Source organism: Arvicola amphibius, chromosome 3 (genome assembly GCF_903992535.2).
Source record: "Arvicola amphibius chromosome 3, mArvAmp1.2, whole genome shotgun sequence".
Taxonomy (NCBI): domain Eukaryota; kingdom Metazoa; phylum Chordata; class Mammalia; order Rodentia; family Cricetidae; genus Arvicola; species Arvicola amphibius.
The window spans coordinates 119,984,109-120,005,142 of record NC_052049.1 but is presented as its reverse complement, the minus strand read 5'-3'; the positions used below and the strand labels follow the sequence as shown (position 1 = coordinate 120,005,142).

Sequence of the window (21,034 nt, the reverse complement as noted above, 5' to 3'; positions counted from 1 at the left end):
TTAGTAAGTATGGAGAAAGGACAATCATAAGCACTTTCTGGTGAATACAAGTTTAAAACATAACAGAACAATTAAAATAAGAAAGTAAGAACAATTAAATGATAAAAGTAATCAGTTAGATCAAATAGAAGGCACTGTGACTGCAGTTGGAAAGAGAAGGTTCCTGTCTACCCTTGACTGTCTTTCTTATCAGAATCCACGGGTTGGAGGAGGGAAGAGAGCTTTAGTAATTCAGACACATTGTGTCGATGTGTCCTTCATGATTAGAAGGTCTTCTGTGGCTAAGTCTGCTTCTCCCAGAATCCCCTGTGGAGTTCCCTCATTGCTCCTGAGGCTTTAGGGATTGTTCTTTCCATGCACAGAGCTTCCCCCGAGGCTCTGAGAGGGTGGAGAAGGCCTGTCTGACTGTGCTTCTTTGTCAAGCCTGTCGGCTGCATCGTGGTCCACAGCACTCTCCAGTGACCCTAGACCAGCGGACGTGCACTTCCCTCTCTGATAAGGATCTCCTTCCTGGGAGTCAGGCTCCTAGGCCACATTCTGGTTGTGTCTCCACTGCCCTCTCTTTCTGCAGGCTGTAGTCATACCTGGTAGCATTTTCGCCTCTCTTGCCTTTGGCGCTGTCTGCTGTGAGAGTACTTCTTCGGTAGTGACAGCTGACTCTAGCTAAGCTAAGCAGTGTGGGGCAACAGGGCACTGGAGCTGGCCTCCCGCTTGTGAAGAAAAGTCCAAGTGGACTTTATCTGTTTTCTTAAACAATCATCAACAACACCCTAATTTATTTTCCTCTGCACTGATGTGGCTTCTGATCTGCCATTTACCTGTTTATTTCTATTTGTGGTTTTTAATCTACTAAACTGGATGCCCCTTTATTATATGAATCATCTATTTTATATAAACCCACACATCTATTTTAATTTCTTTTATAATGTAAAATGACATGTAAAATATTAATCAGAACTTTGATCACAATAAAAAGGAAGACCAGAGTGCAATTAATAAATCATGCTCTTCGGTATGGACAGGTTCAGGCATGACTCTACTAAAGCACAACTAGGATTCAAATGTTTACATCTACTTATAATGTATGTATTTACATTTAAGAACAATAGGCTAAGCAACCCTCTAATGAAACGAATACCCCCAAATGTGGTACTACCAAGTGATTTTTTAAAAATGGTTCAAAAGAGTACAAAGTGTAATTATCTCCTGCTGTGCAACACAGCTGCATTTCGGGAAAATGTAGTATCAGTTAAAGTGGACAAAATACTGTGCTTCTATATAAAACATTCAGATCTTAGGTAGGAACAACATACACAATTTTTCTCTCCATAAATACGCTCGCTGTGTGTGGGACATTCACAAGGGACACGAGCAGTAGACTCCACTTTGCTGGATGCCTTCTGTCTTTCACCCTCTGTGCTTGCTGCCCTCTGCATTTTTTCAGAAAAGCCAACCTCCACACAATTCCAAAGTGCCCCTAGAGGTTAGTACCATCAGGGAGCTGAATATATTTGTAAGTTTCAGTATAATGTTATATAAATGCCTGCCTGGGTTTGAAGACAATGTCTCCCTACTGACACCGAACTCAAGACCTCTTTTAGCTGTGATGGCTACTACACTTCGAACCTACAAGTGTCCAGTAATAGATTTCATTTAAAACCCTGTGAAAGGTTATCTCTGTATGCAGAGAACTAGAGAGAGCTGTACTGAGAATTGCATTCCTCTCTGTTTCCACTTCCCCTAAAAGATCTGCTCCTGTGTTTCCTAGGCACCAGGACCAAACCGTAAAGATGAGGCTATTTCCTTTTGTCCACACTGACACAGAAGCATGTTAAAGCAAATATCCAAAGTCACGAGTGACACTGAAGTCCTCTACTGCATTTTTATTTTGAAGAGCATCTTCCTAATTAAATTGTGGTTAGGCACCTATTGAATAAAGTAGTTTATCTTTCTTTACTAACCCAATGACTTCAGTGTATGCATTTATGGCACAAGTCAAAAAGGACTTAGTTTGAGAATTGAGAAAAAAGTGACCTAAGTATTTTGAATATTTCATTAAATAGGACTGGAAATTTATCTTTTCCACAAAACCCTGTTATGACCATACAGATGCTTTGTTAAGTTAGCACACCACTTGTGAACAGCACGGTTACAGTTAGAGCCTCACTTTAAATACAGGCTGCAGAGATTCTCTTTACGTGGATTTATGGCTTAGCAGAAAGTCATCATAGTTGTATTTCAAAGAAAAAATGTCTCTGAGTTAAAATGCCATTTTAAAAAAATGAATGAATTAGGGACCCAAGAAGATTTTATCACTGGATAAAATGATTCCCAGGCAAGCACGAGGACCTGAATTCAGATCCCCTGCACTCACATAAAAAGCTGGTGGCAGTGGCAGCCTGCATGCAATCCCAGGGATGGGAGGCAGAGACAGACAACTGTGAGGCAGGGCACAATGGCGAGCGAGACCAGCTGCCTTGGCAAATTCTGGGCTCAGAGACTCTACTACAGTAAAAAGCCTGACTGAGGCAGATATCCAGTGTAAACCTCTGGCCTCCACACTCATGCACACAAATGTACCTATACCCATATGCGGGCCACCCACATGTACACACACACACACACACACACACACACACACACACACACCCCAAACAAAACCGCCAAAATAAAAATAAAACAAAACCTAAAACCTCAAATTAGTGATTAAATAGCAATTAAATTTGTACACATTATAAAAGACTTTCTTAAAATCCTCCTGGATAAGTAATTAATAAGTAAAATGGCCATTTTTAATATTTAGCTTAGTTTTCCAGTTTAAATTTTACTAATTTACAGTACTGTCTATAAGAATCTCTTAAAAAATAACCTTAATATGGTTTATTTATTCATAAATGTAACTGGTAAAAATCACCTCATTCATGGATAGGTTCTACCTTGTGATAGACATAAGCAAATTTGGGGGTACAATGTAAGCATTCCGCTGTCAATACTGAGATTTCTAATTTTTCCAAATAGACTCTGACCCTCCATACTGGTGAGCTGTGTGGTATGAAAGTCACTCTGTTCGGTTTACTACCTGGTTTACAACCAGGTAGATGCTTTACTTCTAAAACTATCTATATCTTATTAAGTAACTTCACAGGTCATAGTTTGTCATCAAGCAGAAAATGTGGGTGCTGATAAAGAACCCTCAGACTTACAGAAAGATGACCTGACAACCTCATCAATGACGCAAGGCCCCCAGCACGGTGGTGCTGTAAATGTGAAGCCTTGTACTCACCTGGTACTCGGCCGCTTCTGCAAGGCCTTGTCCAGGATAAGGGACGGGGCACTCCTCCTCCTTTCTGCTAGTGTTTTCATTTTCTGTTGAGAAAAAAAAAATAAAGACCAGATGGCTTGAGAAGGAAGTAAATGTTGGTTTTCAATCTAATTTAGCAAGTTTTGTCTTGACTACCAAAGAGTCTACAACCTTCATTAAGGATCTAAAGTTGCCACATCTAAAATAGGACCACAAGTGTCAACATGAGGTCCAGGCAGTTTTATTGCCAGGGAATAAGGAAAAACAACATCACAGCCTTTTGTATACGTGCTAAATGCTAGAGCAGTGGTTCTGAACCTTCTTAATGCTGCAACCCTTTAACATAGTTCCTCACAATGTGGTGACTCCCAACCATAAAATTATTTTTGTTGCTACTTCATGGCTGTAATTTTTGCTATTGTTATGAATTGTTATGTAAATATCTGATATGCAGGATATCTGATATTTGACCTCTAGGAAAGGGCCATTTGACCCTCAAAGGGACATGACCCACAGGTTGGCAACAATGATGCTAAATAGACATGGACTATTTTATTCATATTCCAAGTTAACATTGGGGGATATAATTTTGAGGCAATTTTATGGTGATGATGTGTTCTCAATCAAGCTGCAGTGGAATAAAAGATTTTGAGAGGTCAAATAAAGGGAAGGAGAATCAGTTAAAACCAAAATCATAGTGACTAGGACTTTTTTTTAAAGCAGGATTTATTGATTTTTATGTGTATGAGTATTTGCTGGCACGTACCTATGCAGACCATACACATGTAGTGGCCATGGAGGCCAGAGGAGGGCATCAGATTTCTTGGACTGGTTACAAGTGGTTTTGAGTCCTGGTTCTCTGCAAGAGCAGCCAGTGCCTTTAACCATGAAGCCATCTCTCCAGTCTAGCAATCAGACTCTTAAACTGACATGCAATCAACTCTTGATATTATTTTTCATTTAAATATTTACACAAACGAGTATTTATTCTTCTAAGTGCACTCGTTCTCTTTAACTTTTAAGAAAAATTCATCTTGCATTTAGAAAATTTATAAGAAGTCAGTTACTTGATACTTCAACTTCTCTATTTTTACTAACCAAAAATTTGTGGTGAAGGAGGATATATTCAGTATGGGATATCCAGATAATTATTCTCTAATTGAAGATTATGAGTGTTAACAGACATGGATACAGCTGGAGCCTGCTTCTGGAGACTGACCAGTGAGATTAACATGAGTCACAATAGCCATCACGAAACTTCAAACTGTAACGCAAAAGCCATTCTTCCTGCCATAGCCTCTCCCCAACCTGGCCAGAGGTCCCCCCTCTGCCTGAGACCATGGAATAGTCATGTTTGGAAACTGGACATGGCTCTAGTAGGAACCATACAAAGCTAAGTGGGTGGTCAAGGTCAGCATCTCATTATGTCTCGCAAAAGCATCAACCACTTCTTAGGTGGTAAATAAAATATAAGATACTAACACGGGGGCAGAAGAATCATCATCTAGTTGGATAAGAAACGTATTTAGTATGGCTCTTACTCCAAAACTTCATGATGTTCCTAGGGAATCTCTCAAATTATTGATGCTTCTGGCACTCTGGCCTCATTATTGGGGTGCACATCACCGTTGTCTCCTATCTGCATATTATACCCCCAAACCCCCCCCCCCCCCCCACATCTGATACTGCTGCTGAGTGAAGATGCTACGACTGTCTTCCTATGTGAACAGACTCGATACTGGAAGACTCGGTTCATTTTACTAATGAAGGTGTAGGTTAATATTATTCATCAAAGATGTTTCTGATTTTTTTTTTGAGGACTCCACTCTGGCTTTGTCTTGATCCTTCTTCCCCATCTTGATTCTCATGATTAATTTCTGTCATTGTGATATTTAAAATGTGAGCAATCTGCTGGCCCTCCTGGAGTCCCCGCTACCTATTTGACCTTGAGGGCTTGCTGACCTTCTCTGTGGGGTCAGCGCTGAGGCCGGCTGCTGTGGCAGCTTCTTACTTGTGTCCTCTCACACCACCGTCAGCAGAGAAGAGTCCCAGAGTTCTTAATTCGTACATGACTTCTAATTCTGAACTCCGCATTTGGGTTGATCAAGAAATTTGGAAAGAATTCAGAGAAGAGCCATAAAATGAATTAAAATGTGAAGAAAAGAGCTTACCACACACACACACACACACACACACACACACACACACACACACTAACAAGGAGATTCTTCATTCAGAAGTGGTTTCCATGTTAGTGTAGGAACAGGCATCCATGTGAAAGACAGGGCTGCGGGGAATGGAAAAGAGCAGTGGAACGAGATTCAAGGGTGACCCTTGGCTAATGGGCATTAAATTCACAAAAGCTGTGAACTAATTTTTTCACAGAATTACAAAGATTCTGAAATGGATTCCTTAAGAATCTAATGATTAAGAAACTATCTTACTTAAGAACTTTTTTTTTTTCTGAGAGAGTTGTAAAACATGCAAATAAGTAATTTAAAAAAATGGTTACAAATGTTCCTTTCTAAAGGTATCTTTAGATACAGGTTTTGTTCATGAAAACAACATGAAAGAATGCCTGAATATGCAGTGGTTAGATGGTGTTTTAGGTAACAGCAACTGTTAGATACATGAAGGGTCAAACACTGACGGAACTTACCTCATCCAGCTTGAGCCATACTGAAGGAGATGAAATCAGACCACACACACATTACTATTGATAAAGGTCTCAGACTTTACTCCTGATGGAGTCAACCCAAGACAATCCAATCCCTTCTATGGGTTTCTATTGTCTAGGAAACAGGAACTCTGAACTGCAGTTTTCTAGAGCATTAGATATTTTTATTTCTGATATTCTCCATGGATTTGCAAAAAAAATGAAAAAAGAAAAAAGGAAAAGACAGAAATGAAATAAAAGAAAAAAAAGCAATAAATGAACTGTTTAGGATTCACAGGATTTCATTTGTCCAGAAGTAATAAAAGTCTCAGGAGCAGCTGATATAACAGAAAGTACAATGAATTAGGTGTTATTTCATTCAAAATCCATAGTTCTCCCTTGCTTGTATATGAAAACCAAAGATCTATGGGGTCTTTGATAGCACAAAATCACTGCTCTTTTCTTAGGTAACAAGGACTCGGATTTTCTATTTGTTTATAACAACACAAAATTCAATGTATTAAAAGAAGATGAGACTTGATTCCTTTATAAACATAAAAAGTCATGCAAGCTTGTCAGGTCAGGCCATATTAGACCAACAAAAGGTACAGCTGTTCCAGGGTCAATCATGACTTGGTTTTATGAAAAACCAACAGTAAACTGCAAACACTATATTTTGCTGGCTTACAAATTACTATTCCACTTATCACTATTTTCTATTTTTTTCTGAAGTGTTTTAGTTTTAGAGTGAGGTGACATCATAGTAGTGGATGTAATTTGGGAAGGGAATATTTTTGAAAAGTAATCTTTTATCTTAAAAAATAAAATGTTCAAAGAGAAAAATGCATAAACCATACATTAAATTAAAAGGCAACTGCATATATCTTTTGGAAATTGTGTTTCATATTTTACCATCTATCTAGTGTGAAGCAGCTCCAAAATTAACAAAAATTTTATGTGTGCTAAAAATCAAACAAACATGAACTGGCATCTCTGTCTACACCGTCCGCAAATAGGATGTGATCTTACAACAAAGTGTAAAAGAAAACAGTGAACTGCATTTTAAAACCTGGTCCACTTTGAGAGCAGCCACTTATTTGATAAGCCGAGCATGGACATTAGGGAGAAATGAAATCTCTGATTTTTATGCTGTCTCCTCTGAGGCTATATTTAGTTTGGCAGGTCAAAAAAACTATTCTGCCCAAGAGCAAACAGACAGAGGTCACAACTGCAGATGGGAATGAAAAGCATGTAATTCATGTTTTGGTTTGTCTTTCAAAATAACTCAAAGTTTCAGTGATGTTGCCAACTAATCTGCAAGACGTTTCCCACCCTAAGTCAGTTCAATCAGCTGAATTCATCATACTTTCAACTTTCTGTGTTCCCATCTCACTTAATGTGCTATTCAACAGTTATACAATTTCTGTTGTTGTTCGACATGATCTCTCTGCCACTTTCTAGAGAACAGGGACTATCTTCCCTTCCAAACTTGCCCTCTTTCTTCAGCAATTATCTCTTGAAACTTGACTTTACATTCCCAAAGATCAGTGTAATGTCTGGTATAGACTATGGAGTCAATAAATAGAGGAGGGGAGTGATGGGAAGTTTAAAGTCCAGGCATTCACCACATCAACACCACCACCCCCAAACACGTAGACAAGAAAACAAACACCCAGGAATCGTGCGCACTCCTATAATCCTTTCACTTGAGAGGTTCCAGTAGGAAGATGGCTGTGAGTGAGAGGCTACACTGTGAGGTCCCATCGAAATAAGGGAGGAAGGAGGGAGGATCTTCAATAGATTCTCAGAAATGGGGGCCTCTGCAGAGGAACTAGAGAGTGAGTAGCATTGCTGTCCACAGGAATCTGTCCTTTAAGTACCACATTACCATCATGTTGTGCTACTTGGTCAACAATCTGTCTGAGGATTTGGCAAAAGCTCACTACCCATCAACAGACTGTACCAGGATAACTGGATAACTCCATGTGAAGGAAGTAAGTTAGGGTTGGATCTCATACCACATACAACAATTAACTCAAAAGTGATGAAAGATGTGTGTTACTATAAAAGTCCTACAAAATACAAGCTACTTTGGTTACTTTTATGAGGCAATCAATTGTTCCTTCATGTAACACCACAAGCACAAGCAACAAAAGAAACAAAACCAGTAAATTGGGCACTGTTAATATTGAATACTTGCACAGAATGGAGATCATTTGTTAATTATACTTAGGTTAAGTGGCTTGTATTTAGAATATATAAATAGCTATATATAAATATATTACAACTCAGGAATAGAGGCAAATTGCCCAAATATAAATCAGGTGAAAGACATGATTTCTACAAAGACATATGAAGACACATGAAAAATTGTTCAACATTATTAGCCACCAGCGAAATAAAAGCCACAATGAGCTACCAATTTTATCCACACTAGGATGGCAACAATGAGAAAGTTTACTCTTTACAGAGACACAGGACTCTTGCCCCCCCGCTGTCTCATTCCAACTTGGGGAAGCTACTCTTGAAAATAGGTAAAACTCCTACAAACAGTGACCTTTTCCTGCAATTCATGCCAAGGTTATGCCCGCAAGAGAAATGAAAATGTGTGTTCACACAAAGGCTTGCACAGCAATGCCCACAGCAGCATTACAGAAACAACTCTATGTCTACCGAGCTCATGAATCAATAAGCACAACATCACAGGTTTACACACAGAATATTACTTGGAAGTACTGACAGGTGCTATGACATGACATGCCCGAACCTTGAAAACATTATGCTAATTTAGGCAAAACAGTCACAAAAGGCCATATATTATGGACTATTTATAGAAGCTTTTCAGGACAAGAGACTCTGCAGAAACAGAATGTACATTAGTGTTTGTCCTGAGCTTGGGAAGACGAGGCAGTGGGAGATAACCAAGAACTGTACTGATCCTTTATGAGTTAATCAAAGCTTCCTAAGACCAATGCATAGTTAAAGAACCAATCTAGAAACCAGTGACTTGTGCACTGAAGCTGGTGAACTGTGTAGTATTTTAATTGTGTGTTCAATCAAACTTAAAATTAAAAAAATCTAACTAGTTGTCTACTAAACCATTAGGCTCTGTCCCAGCAAACTGACTGATGACCGGAAGTTAGAATAGTCTTACCACCACCACCTGCAGTATACTCTATCGAAAGGGAAAACTGACTGCTCTTTGTGCGGAATGGCTCGGCAGCTCTCCAGTGAACTCCAGAACTGGCCTGCCCACTTGTTAGCGTTTGCTGCCATTCACCCCTTAGGGGTTCTAGTGGCAAGTCATCAAAAGTTGTTGGGTCGGAGAGTGGTTACCATTACTTGCACGTGAGCCTCTCAGGTGGCTAACATGGGTGGACATATGCAGGAAAGTAAACTTACAAACAGGCAGCTTAAGGAAAGAGCTGTCATTTCCAGCAACTCAAAAAACATTTTTTTTTGGTCCAGAAAGTTTTCTTCATATTTTATTGCTTAAAAAGATATCCAGTGAAGGAAAGAGCAAAATACACTTTTCCCTATGGTACAGCCTTTCTCAACCTGTGGGTCACTACCCTTTTGGCAGACTTCTATCTCCAAAAATATTTGCATTATGGTTCATAACAATAGCAAAATTACATTTATGGAGTAACAACAAAAATAATTTTATGGTTGAGGGATCATCACAGCATGAGGAACTGTATTAAAGGGTCATAGCATTAGAACGGTTGAGAACCACTACTGTTCTAGTATTTTCTAGCAAAGAATACTAGGTTATTAAAAGTGTCTCTTTAAAAATACTGAATTTTAATATTAAAATTATTATCAAATTTGCCTCCATTTCCTTCCCTACAACCCTTCCACTCTCCCAACCACTATTCCTTCCAACTTTCATGTGCTCTAAAGAAACAAAACAAAACAAAAAAACAATCCACTGAGTCCACTGATGTGGGAGAGTCTTCTGTTTGTGTTGATTTCATTCGTTAATAAAGAAACTGCCTGGCCCATTATATCTAGCCTCTTCTTGGCTAACTCTCATATTTTGATTAACCCATTCTAATAATCTGTGTAGCACCACGATGTGGTGCCTTGCCAGGGAAAGATTCTAGTGTACGTCCATCTTGGGCTGGAGCTTCATCGTGTCTGACTCTGAGAGGAGAGGCATGGCATCTTCCCCAGAGAGGTGAGGCATGGCGATTGCCTGAGGCATCTGCCTGAGCCATGTACCTCACTTCCTTCTTCCTGTTCTGTCTACTCCACCCACCTATGTTCTAACCTATGAGGCCAGGCAGCTTCTTTATTAATTAACCAATGAAATCATCAGATAGATAGAAGACACACCTACATCAGTCCACTTAGTCCAGCATGTGGGTGAATGCAGGGCTGCTCCCTGAAGTAAACCGACCCAACTTCTCCTAGCAGCCTCCAATTGCCAATAGCTCCTCAACTAGGAGTGGGACTACAGACCCCACCCATGCTTGCATTTTGTCTGGCAGTCACAGCTGCTGAGTTCATGGGGATACCAGCCTTGTCATGTTCAGAAAAGACTGTTCTAATGCAGTCATCTACCACCTCTGGCTCCTTCAATCTTTCTTCTCCCTCTTCCAAGATGACCCTCAAGGCTTGGAGGGAAGAGGTATTAGACAGATGTCCCATTCTGGGCTGGTCATGCCACAGTCTTTCCTTCTCTGCATGTTGGCCATCTGGAGGTCTCTGTACTAACTGTCGTTACTGCATAAAGAAGGTTCTCTGATGAGGGCTGAGACATGCACTAATTTCCGGGTATAAAGAAGACAGCTGGATACTATGTCCATTTAGAAGAATAATAGTAGAAGAGTTTTTACTGTGGATTATGACTTACCCACTTACAGATACTTGGGACAATCAAAGGAAGCAGACATGAGTTTCACTTTATGGCCTTACATTCAGTCAGAAAATGGTTGATTACTCCCATAACATTTATGTTCCAATTTCCCCAGTAGGCAAGTGTTGTTGGGCCAGTCATCATTGTAGCTCACAAGGTTCACAGCTGGGTACAACTGTCAATTACCTTTCTCCTCTGGTAATGTACATAGCCAATTGAAAGCTAGCCAGTAGGGATGAAACTTCCAGGTTGGTAGCAGCTTTACTCCTCCATGGTCTCTGACTCAAGTATGTAGTGTGTTTGGCAATTGGATCTCTCCACTAAGTTCTGGAGGGCAACCAAAAGCCATGACAATGTCATGTTGTTGGTTTTTTTTGGGGGGGGGGAAGGGCAAAGTGTCTATAGAACCTTACCAAACAACAGCTCATAAAAGGGAAACCACATATCTGGCATTGGGCTTTTTATCTGGCAGTCTATACTCTTGGAAGAGGCATTGTTGTCCCTTCCCCATTATAGGGTAACTCCATCTAAACTCTTGGAAACTATGTTAATGTTTCTATTGAAAGAAGCTTCAATAGGAATATGTTTCCACAGGGATTTTTGTCCGAGGTCCTTAGAAAGAATCCCTTCTTTGTAAAGGCTACAGATAGGTTCCTGTTAGAGGTTTGTATTAGAATTTTCATTTCTTGTCAACCAAGTACAATGGCAGTGTCTTATCCACTTCCCATGTGAATCCAGACCTGGCCATTCTTAGCTTTCCCAGTGAGTAAACGCAACTAAACATTATCAAAAGTAAAGAATCAGATGAAGAATTTAAGTCAGAGGTGGAATGCAATTTTTCATGATTTGTTTAGAGATAAAAATTCAAGCATTTCAATCAAACTTCACAGAAACGGTGCTAACATTACTTTAGAGCATTTAAAGTAAACAAGAATAACAATAAAATGAGAGATTTGAGGGAATATTTTAAAGTACAGATTTTCACAGCTAGAAAAACACTGGATCAAATTTATAAACTAGCGTACTCAAATTTGACTGGTAATCCTTTTGTGGATGGTTTGTGTATTCTCTCTTGCTCCCTGCGTGCCTGCAGTATTTATTTGTGGAGACGTACTCAAGCCACTGCACAATTACAGTGGGAAAACACTGGCTCTGCAGTGGGAAAAGAACTTTTTTTTAACCTTGCACCTTGCTTCTGGATCCTACTATCACAACAAGCTTTTGACCACGGTGGCAAGCTGATGGTCCCAGCTATTGTCAGTTCAGCTTGTGCTAAATATAATATTCTATCTGCCCACAAACAGACCCATCCAGAACCAGTCTCAATACTTAGCTCAAATAAACATCACAGTAACGACTACTGTGAACAGATTAACATTCCAGCTGACATTAGGTTGGAAACAATTTTACTTTTGGCTCTTTGTTCTTTCCACAAGACAATCATTACTTTCAAGTACAAAAACAAACACAAGAATCTATACAATACAGAAGAGTAAGCACTAGGCTAGCAGACATCCCAGCCTTAAATCTGAGCCCAAATTCCATGACAAAATTTTTCAAATTCTCTCTAAAACTGACCCAATACCTGCCCCCCCCCCCACATCTCTCTCTCCCTCTGTATGAAATTCCTGAATTGGAAGGGACCGTGATACTGGGGCACGGACTTCCAGGAGTGTTTATAGCAAGCGTGATTATCACGATGTCCCTTACACACTCATTGTTCTCTACCTCCACCCCATCCACAATGGAGTCTTCCCTATCGTCACTACCAGCGTTTGAACTGCAGGGACTGTCATCTCTGTCAAAGCCACTGGTCCCAACCCTTGGCCACAATTCCCTTCCAGCAGCACTCATGGACACAGGTCAACCACCAGAGCCCTTTGCCTTACAGAGCAGGGTTCTGCTGTGGAGTTTCACATCATGGCCACAAGATAGTTACCTATACAGCCATGACACTGGCAGTCTGACCATCCCGATACCCACCTGTCTGAGGCTAAGGGCCTAAAGGTATGATAAACACTGCCATGATCGGAGAGCCCTGCCTTATAGTATAGCCTTTCATTTTCCATATGCAAAGACAAAAGATATTATGATCAAATCCAAAAGATACAATGATCAAAAAAGAAAAAAACCATCCCGTGTGCACTAGGGAGAAGAGAAACAGATCAGAGTCTGTGCAGATTTCTCTATGGTACCATCTGGAAGTGGTTACTATTCAAGGTCAGATGTAAAATGATGATGGGGAGGCAGGAGAGAGACTCTCAGGCGTTCCTTGCTGCAAACGAAGTCCCAGGTAAAGTGGGGAAAAAACACAGGCTGTGGAGAAGTTGAGTTTTCTAGATCTTGATACGTGAGCTTCTGGGGCGACACATACCTTCCATTCTCAGAGTCCTCTTGAGTGACCAGATGTCTAAAAACAGCTTCTACATCCAGTTATGCCGTATGACAGGTGTCTGTCAAAATTAGGTCAGGGCTGCTCAGCACACTATGGACACTCAGTGCTGATGGGGCTGCTTCTGCTGTCGGCTGGATGTTTCTAATCTAAACTTGTCCTGAAGAAAGCACAGCCGAGACGAAACTTAAAATAAACTGGGCTGTGCTGCCTACAAGCACCATCAGGGGTGAATGGCAGAAGTTAGTGACCTTTTCTGCTGCTCCTGTCTCCCAAATGGTGCCAGAGTCTCCCATACAAGAGCGAAGACTAAATATTACCCTATCCTAGTTTCAGACAACCATTAGAGTCGTGACTACCATGGACAGTCTGCTCTCTGTGTCTTAAACATAATGGGACTCGTAGAATTCTATAATCTTGAATGTGAGAAAACCAACAGAAACAGCAGGGAAGTCAACTTTTCCTTCAGTACAAGTTTATTTTAGATGTATTTTATCAAATCTCTGGAGACATGAGGTGTGTATTTCAAGACACTTCAACTGAGTTACAAAATTATATCTAATATGTGTATGTATATGTGTGTTTGTCTTTAAAAACTAGATATATGACATAAGTGTATTTCATATATATGTCGATACACTGTCTTTATACATCTATTTTTGGTAGCACTGTTACTGACCACAAAGGTTGAAAAAATATAAGCTGTATAATTACATGTCCTCAGTAAAGTGTGTGTACTGCAGACTTATGATGCATTTACAATCCCCCCCCCCAAAAAAAAAATCCAACATACCCTGACAAGGTCACAAGCCATGAAAGAATCGAGACATCTCAGTCATTAACAGGAAACAATTCATTTTCAGCTTTCTTGCTCCTCTTCAGTCACCAAAGGTGTTGCTGTTTGTCTTGCAGACCCTGCTAATCCATTGCCTGAGAGAATGCTGAAATCCCTGGATGCAAGCATTGCCTCACTGCAATCAGCATTTCAAAACTAGCAACAGCAATTGCATCCACTCTCCAGGTAGCTATGGTTTGTGAATTTTTGGTCTATGAGTTATAACTACCCATTTTAATCTATGAGAATTGATCTTCAAATTGAACTAACTGGAGCTGGGGAGATTACTCAGTGGTAAGTGTTTGTGCTGCGAGAATGAGGACCTGCCAGTGTTTGAATCCCCAACAGCCACCTATAAAGATGAGCACGACTGTGTGCTCTAGGCACTAGAACAGGCAGATGAAAGGAGCTCCCTTGTCTGGCCAGTCTGTTTACCCAGGAGGAAGGCAAGCTTTGGGGTCAGTGAGACTGGTAAGGTAACAAGGCATTATTAAGTCATAAAGGAAAACCCTTAATACCTTGTTCTAGCCTCTGCATGTGAACACCCGCACGCGCGCACGCACACACTCACACATGCACAACACACACACACACCACATACACATGCATATACATATGCACATATATAATTTAACTCAGACTCAAGGATTCTAAGTTTACTGATATAACTTTCAGTGACATTTCTCATACATCCTCTTCCATAGCAGAGTTATCAGAGACACAGGAGGCGGGGCATCCACACAGATCTTTGAAACATAGTCTTGAGTCTATGTTCAGAATGTGCCAGGCTTTGCAATGGTAGGCAAGGCTGAGCTATCAACACGGACATCGGGCCTGGCTGAAGAGCTCCTGAAATATGTCTGCCTTCCTTCTATGAAGCATCAGAAAGTGGCAGACATCAAGGCACAAAACCCAGAGAGGTACACAAATACTAAGGTTTGGGAATGTGGCAGCAGTGGTCACCACTAGTCAATGTTTACCTAACATTTCCCAGAGGCTGCAGTGGCTGGAACAAAAGGATCCTTCTTCCTTGGCTTCAGACAATTCACTTGGTGAGTAGCACCAGGGAAGGGCTCAGTAGGGCACAGCTTTAAACAGGGGCTTGTGTTACTGGGTACTGGAGTAAGACTGAAGCTTACTATTAAGGCATTTCATTCAAGGCCCAGTACCATACACACACACTTGGCTAAGGCAGTCAGCTCTTGGTGGGGGTGGGGGTTGTTCGCCCATCAAATGCTATAAACAGATTTGGACCCAGGAAATGCACAGAGAGGGAACAATAGAGTGTGTGACAGCAGTTGCTACTTTTGGAGATGCTAGAACTATTTTTTCAAGCTATTTTCCTTTGACTGGTTTTCTGTGCCTACAAATCTTCCTACTCCAATACCCCTTGACCCATTAAACAGGTTTTAATTATTAAGCGAAGCCAAAGGGTCAGTGTGCTTGCGTACGACACAAATTATTTCTAACACTGAAGTGACTCTAATATGGGCTTCCAGGGTTCCAGGACAGTCCAGGACAAATACGGACATGCCCCAAGAACATACTATTCCAGAAGAATTTAAATTGTCATATATATACTGTACCTACATTTGAGAGCCCCAGTCTAGGAACTGCTACATAAATTTATTGTAGGTTCTTCTGAAGACCCCCCCAACAACAGAAATTGTCTTCTTAGATGGGATTTTCTCTAAAAAAAACAGCAAATCTTGTAAGTAGCAAATAAAGGCAAGTTATTCAGCGAGGTATTTCTTGTGGTTAAAATAATAGAGGCCATAAAATAAAAAGTCTGACTTCTTATAAAACACCTACAAGCTAGTTGTTCAAACAGACACACCTTAAGACCTCTGGACTTGATGCTGCCCCCACGTTCTGAAACCCATTTTCTGTAAGTCTTTTTCTTTTACAGACTTAAAGGGCACTTTAAACAGGCCTTCCTTCCCTTCAACAGTTCAGTGTAGGGCGTCCATCTGAATACCTACATCTGTTCAAATCAGGATCGTGGTTGGTTTTGTTTTTTATTTGTTTGTTTGTTTGTTTATTATTATTATTATTTGAGACATGGTTTATCCGTGTAGCTCTGGCTATCCTGGAACTCGCTCTGTTGACCAGGCTAGCCTCAAACTCACAGAGCTCCACCTGCCTCTGTCTCCTGAGTGCTGGGATTAAAGCTGTGGGCCCCCTACTAGGATAGTGTTTTAATAAGCCATTTAATAATTGTTTTGTTACTGTTTTAAGCTCTCCCTCTAAACCTGCTGCCCAATACTGTAACCACTAAATATATAACATTATATAAATTTAAATTAAATTCAAGTTAATTACAATGAAGACAAATTAAAGGGGAAAAAGGAGAGCAAATTAGATTTCACCAAATGGAAAACTTTTGTTCTTGAAAAAACAAGGCTACAGAAATAAAAAATATAAGTCACAGAGAGAAGATACTTTGAAAAGCACATACCCAACAAAGGATTTGAATTCAGAATGTATAAAGTACTCTCAAACCTCAGTAATAAAAAACGCTAGCAACCCAACAAAAGCTGGCAAGATAAAAAGCAATTTCTCCAAAGGGAATGTGTGGATGACAAGCATTTGAGAAGATACTCAAAATCATCGAGGAAGTACAGATCTAGATCACAAGGCACTACTTCACACCCCCGAGGATGACGATAAACCAGAGAGGGGGTATATCGTTGTTGGTGAGTGGAAAGTGGATTACCATACACTGCTACTGGAAATATAAAATCACTTCACAATAAAGCAACCAGTTTTTTGAAGAGTCAAATATATAACTAAATATGATCCAGTCATCCCTTGCCTACGTATTTACCCACAGGAAGCATGGGTCCATGCAGAGCTGGGTGTGGAGACTCTCAGCAGCTTCATTTCTAACAGCCAAGAAATGGAAGCAATCCAAATACCAGATGAATGGGTAAATGCACTACAGGTCAAACATCCATAGTTCCCAACCTGGCATCCAAAACTGCTTCCAACCCTGAAACTTTCTGATTATTGATATAAGATATGAGAAGAACATTCTACTCCTGAGTAAATTGGGAGTGTGGGGATCATGGGAGAGGGTAGAAGGGGAGGGGAGAGGAAAGGAGAGGAGTGGAAAAAAAATATATAGCTCAATAAAAATATGAGAGAGACAGAGAGAGAGAGAGAGAGAGAGAGAGAGAGAGAGAGAGAGAGAAACATTCTATGCCACATCTCCTGTGATGGGTGAAGATCAAAATACACTAAAAACAATGAACAAAATTACTTTTAGATTATGCATGTGAGGTGCTTATGAGACATGAATGAATTTTATATTGAGACCTGAATGTCATCCACAATGTATAAGTAAATACTTCAAAATCTAAAACATATGAAATATGAAACCCCCAAGTTAAGATATTTTATCTTTATCATTCTGCAATGAAAGGCATTAACACATACAAATAAAAGAAGGATGGAGATAAAAATTAGTGAAAGAAAGGCAAAAACAAACATAAAATCATATTTCATGTAAGCTGAAAATGCACATTTAATCTATAGTGACATAAAGCAGTTAGAGGATTTCTTCGGGATATGTAAGTTTTCTAAGTGAATATGTGCACCATACCCTAGACTGATAAATTCTAAATATGTGAGGTCATTGTTTATCAGATAAACTCAAGGGAGCTGTTAAACTCTGCAGCTGTATCATCCACACTTCAGGAGCTGGACAGACACGTGCGGCTACTGAACTAGACACTGAAGATAAAAGTTCATTACCTGACCAGGTCCTACCCAAAAGCACTGCTTCCAACCAGGGCCTGGGGAACTACAGAGTATGTATGTATGTATGTATGTATTATTATTATTATTATTGTGTGTGAATGATGTATGTGCTGTATGTGTGTGGAGGTCAGAGGACAATTTTGTAGAATCAGTTCTTTCCTCCCACCTTATTGTGGGCTCTGGGGTATCAAACCCAAGTTTCCAGGCTTGCTCAGCAAGTGCTGATGAGCCATCTCACTGGCCTCTGCTACATGTTTTTATAAATAAAGTTTCATTGGAACACAATCAAGTCCACTTATTTATATACTGTCCATGCTGCTTTGGAGCTGTAATGGAAGAATTAACTACCTGTTTCTTTAAGGCTTGGTGGTCCTTCTCTAAATGACAGATTCTAAGGACAAGGGCCACACTGCTCCTGTTCTTGGCTTTACAGAACCCAAGGGATGCTTAGGAAACACCTATGGTGAAGCAGGCCCTGGCTTTGAGGACACAGTTGGGAGGGGCGCCAGTAATGGGAAAGAAACAAGTAGATGAGAGAATGCCAGGTTCAGTGCTGAGACAACCAAAAAAGCAGAAGGCACAGGGCCTGTCTAGAGGCGGCTTCCATTTAATCAGGAAGGAGAGAGAGACCTCTAGGAAGCCAACTCTCCGGGCAGACGTAAAGGGAGTATAACACTAACAACCTCAAAATAGCCACAAATTTGACTTGGTGTATGAAAGTGAAGGCCCACGTGACTGAAGAACACACCAAGGGGGGCAGTGTGAAGGGGTGGGAGAAGTAGGCAGGGCCCAGGGAAAGGCCCTGCACTTCACTAGTCATACACAATGAATCTCTTTCAGAACTGGAAGCAAGTGAACACCCCAATCAATGCAAATAAAAAACATCCCGGTGCTGCTAAAGGCAGATGGATCACAGAAAGACAGGAAAGCTGCCAGGGGGCAGTTTCTGCAAAGGCACAGGTTCGAGGTGGTTAGCCTGGACTGCAGTGGCAGCAGTGGGGACGGAGGGCAGACATTCTAGATACTTTGGGAGGACAGTAGCTGCTCTGATGGACCGGCTGTTGCAGAGCAAGGAAAGGTGTTGAAAACCCATTCTAGATTACGGGCTTGAGCACCCCGGGACACAGATACGAACTGTAAGCACGGGGAAATGTCCCCGAAGTGCTAACACCAGCGTGCCTATGTGCCACCATTCATTCATTTCATCTTCTCAGCAGTCTTGGGCAAGTACAAATGGGTGAGGCAATGTACTCGTCCTTTATGCTTTTTAATGAAGGAAACCATAGTGTGTGCTAGGACAGTGGCTGTGCTAAGAGAAAAGAACATAGGAAAAAGGGCACAGCCACCCTTCAGTTATGGGACAATTGAGGCTTGAAAATGATAAAGCTACTCTTTGAGGCTCCTCCCCACCACCACTCCTATGCTAGCATGCTTAATCAGCCTCGGGGGAGGGGCTGCACTTCAGGAAAACAAATGCTTGATTCTTCCTAATTCCTTAGGTTTACAGAAACAGAAAATGTTTTGAATCTATGCCAATTGCTTAATGTTCATTTGCTAATTCTAAATTAGGACATCATGGCATTTTCACGTTTTATTTGGAAAAACCGAATTACACACACACACACACACACACACACACACACCATCTCTGAAGGGAGGGTGATAAAACGACAAGGACAAACATCAGTCTCCAGACATCAAAGACTGAGCCTCCACTTCTGCCCATACATCAAGTTCACAGACACCCATAGATGGCTCTGCGACAGGGCCAAGGTCCTTGGGAGCTCACATACATTTCTATACAGATGTCACCTCTCTGCGTTGACCTCCAGCCAACCCACCATCCTAGTGGGAAGATTAATGAAAGGCCATAAAATCCGTACATGCAGGGAGCTGATGTATCCCCTGGAGTCTCTAATTATAGTAATGCAACGTCTTCACATATTTGCTAGAGAAGATCTAGAATGATCTCTCATCCCAACTTGTTTCCAGAGAAGCTGGGAAAGGCAGCACCACCGTAAGGAACAAATATGGCCAAATATTGGAAGGTTTTGTGCTGGAGGAAGGGAGGGGGGGGACAGACATGGCTACAGGAATACTCAAATCAATTCCCAGTAGCCCAGAAGCTCAAGGCCCACAGTGCACTTGCTCAGGAACCTACTGCAGACACCTGACCTCCATCGAAATCCTCCCTCTGCACCCTGGACCAGTCAATCACAAGCAAATGCTACAAGTAGTTGCCCGCACCGGTCCACGGGGTGACAGGGAACAAGGGCGCCGCCCCCATAGGCTCCTGCAGGGTCCCCTCCCAGGAGGTGGCTCCGGGCCAAGTCCCCCACGCCCCGCCGAGACCTCCGGAAGCTGCCCACCCGCCACTATCCAGCCTAGGTCTAGGCCAGCCGAACCAATCTCCGGGTCCCACAGTGTGGCCCACGACACCCATCTCTGACACCTCTGGAGGCCTGGGCTGGGCGCGTACCCTCCCGGGCCCCCTACCTTCCCCAGGCTGCCCGGTCAAGGCCACCTCGGGGGTCAGAGGTGGAGAGGGACCTGTGGGAGGCAAGGGGCTTTCCGAGACCGGTTTCCACCAGAGGGAGCAGGGGATTCCGGGAGGTGACACCGCCCCCCCTCCCGCCTCGCCTCGCAGGGACCGTTAACCCCTCTCAGCGCCAGGCACGCGTGGAAGGCGCGCGCCCGTGCCCCCCTCCCCGGCTCACCTTCTTGGTGCCGGGGCCTCCCGCGATGCGAGACATCCCTGTCAGCGAGGAGGAGCGCCCCGGCTGCCCCGCTAGACCATCCTGCTGTGGAGACATCGCTTCCATGAAGAAGATCTACAAGCCAATCCCAAGCCCAGGACAGGGTGGCTGCGCCGCGCGGTCCGCTCAGGCCGGACGCCGGGATACGGATGCGGGTGCGGGTGCGGGCGGCGCGCCTCCCGTCGGGGCCATGGACCGCGGCCCGAGCCGCGCTCGCCGCGCTCGCCGCACTCAGCTCGGGCTGCAGGCGCTCCCCGCGGCTGCCCGCCAGTCCCTCAGCGCCAGCCCCGCCCCGCCCCTCCGCGCCCGCCCCGCCCCGCCCCCGCCGCCCTCCCAGAGCCGCCCGTGCGCGCCGCCGCGAGTTCTCGGCATTTGGCGCTCGCCGCAGGAGCCACCAACCTGGGTGTGCGCCTCGGGTCCAGCCTGGTCCGAAGTCCTCGCTGCCGGTCGCCACGCACCGCGGCCTCTGGT

At 42.4% G+C, this 21,034-nt stretch overlaps 1 protein-coding gene across 1 annotated transcript in view; it reads right to left on the bottom strand.

The window, feature by feature from the left end:
• Arhgap20 (Rho GTPase activating protein 20) overlaps positions 1-20,629 on the bottom strand; it is an 80,007-nt gene extending 59,378 nt beyond the window's left edge. The window contains exons 1-2 of the mRNA XM_038322217.1: positions 20,525-20,629; positions 3,284-3,366 (exon numbers count right to left, since the gene is read on the bottom strand). Of these exons, the coding sequence (XP_038178145.1) occupies positions 3,284-3,366; positions 20,525-20,629 (188 nt within the window). The remainder of the gene's footprint in view (positions 1-3,283; positions 3,367-20,524) is intronic.
• Positions 20,630-21,034: the final 405 nt, after the last annotated feature.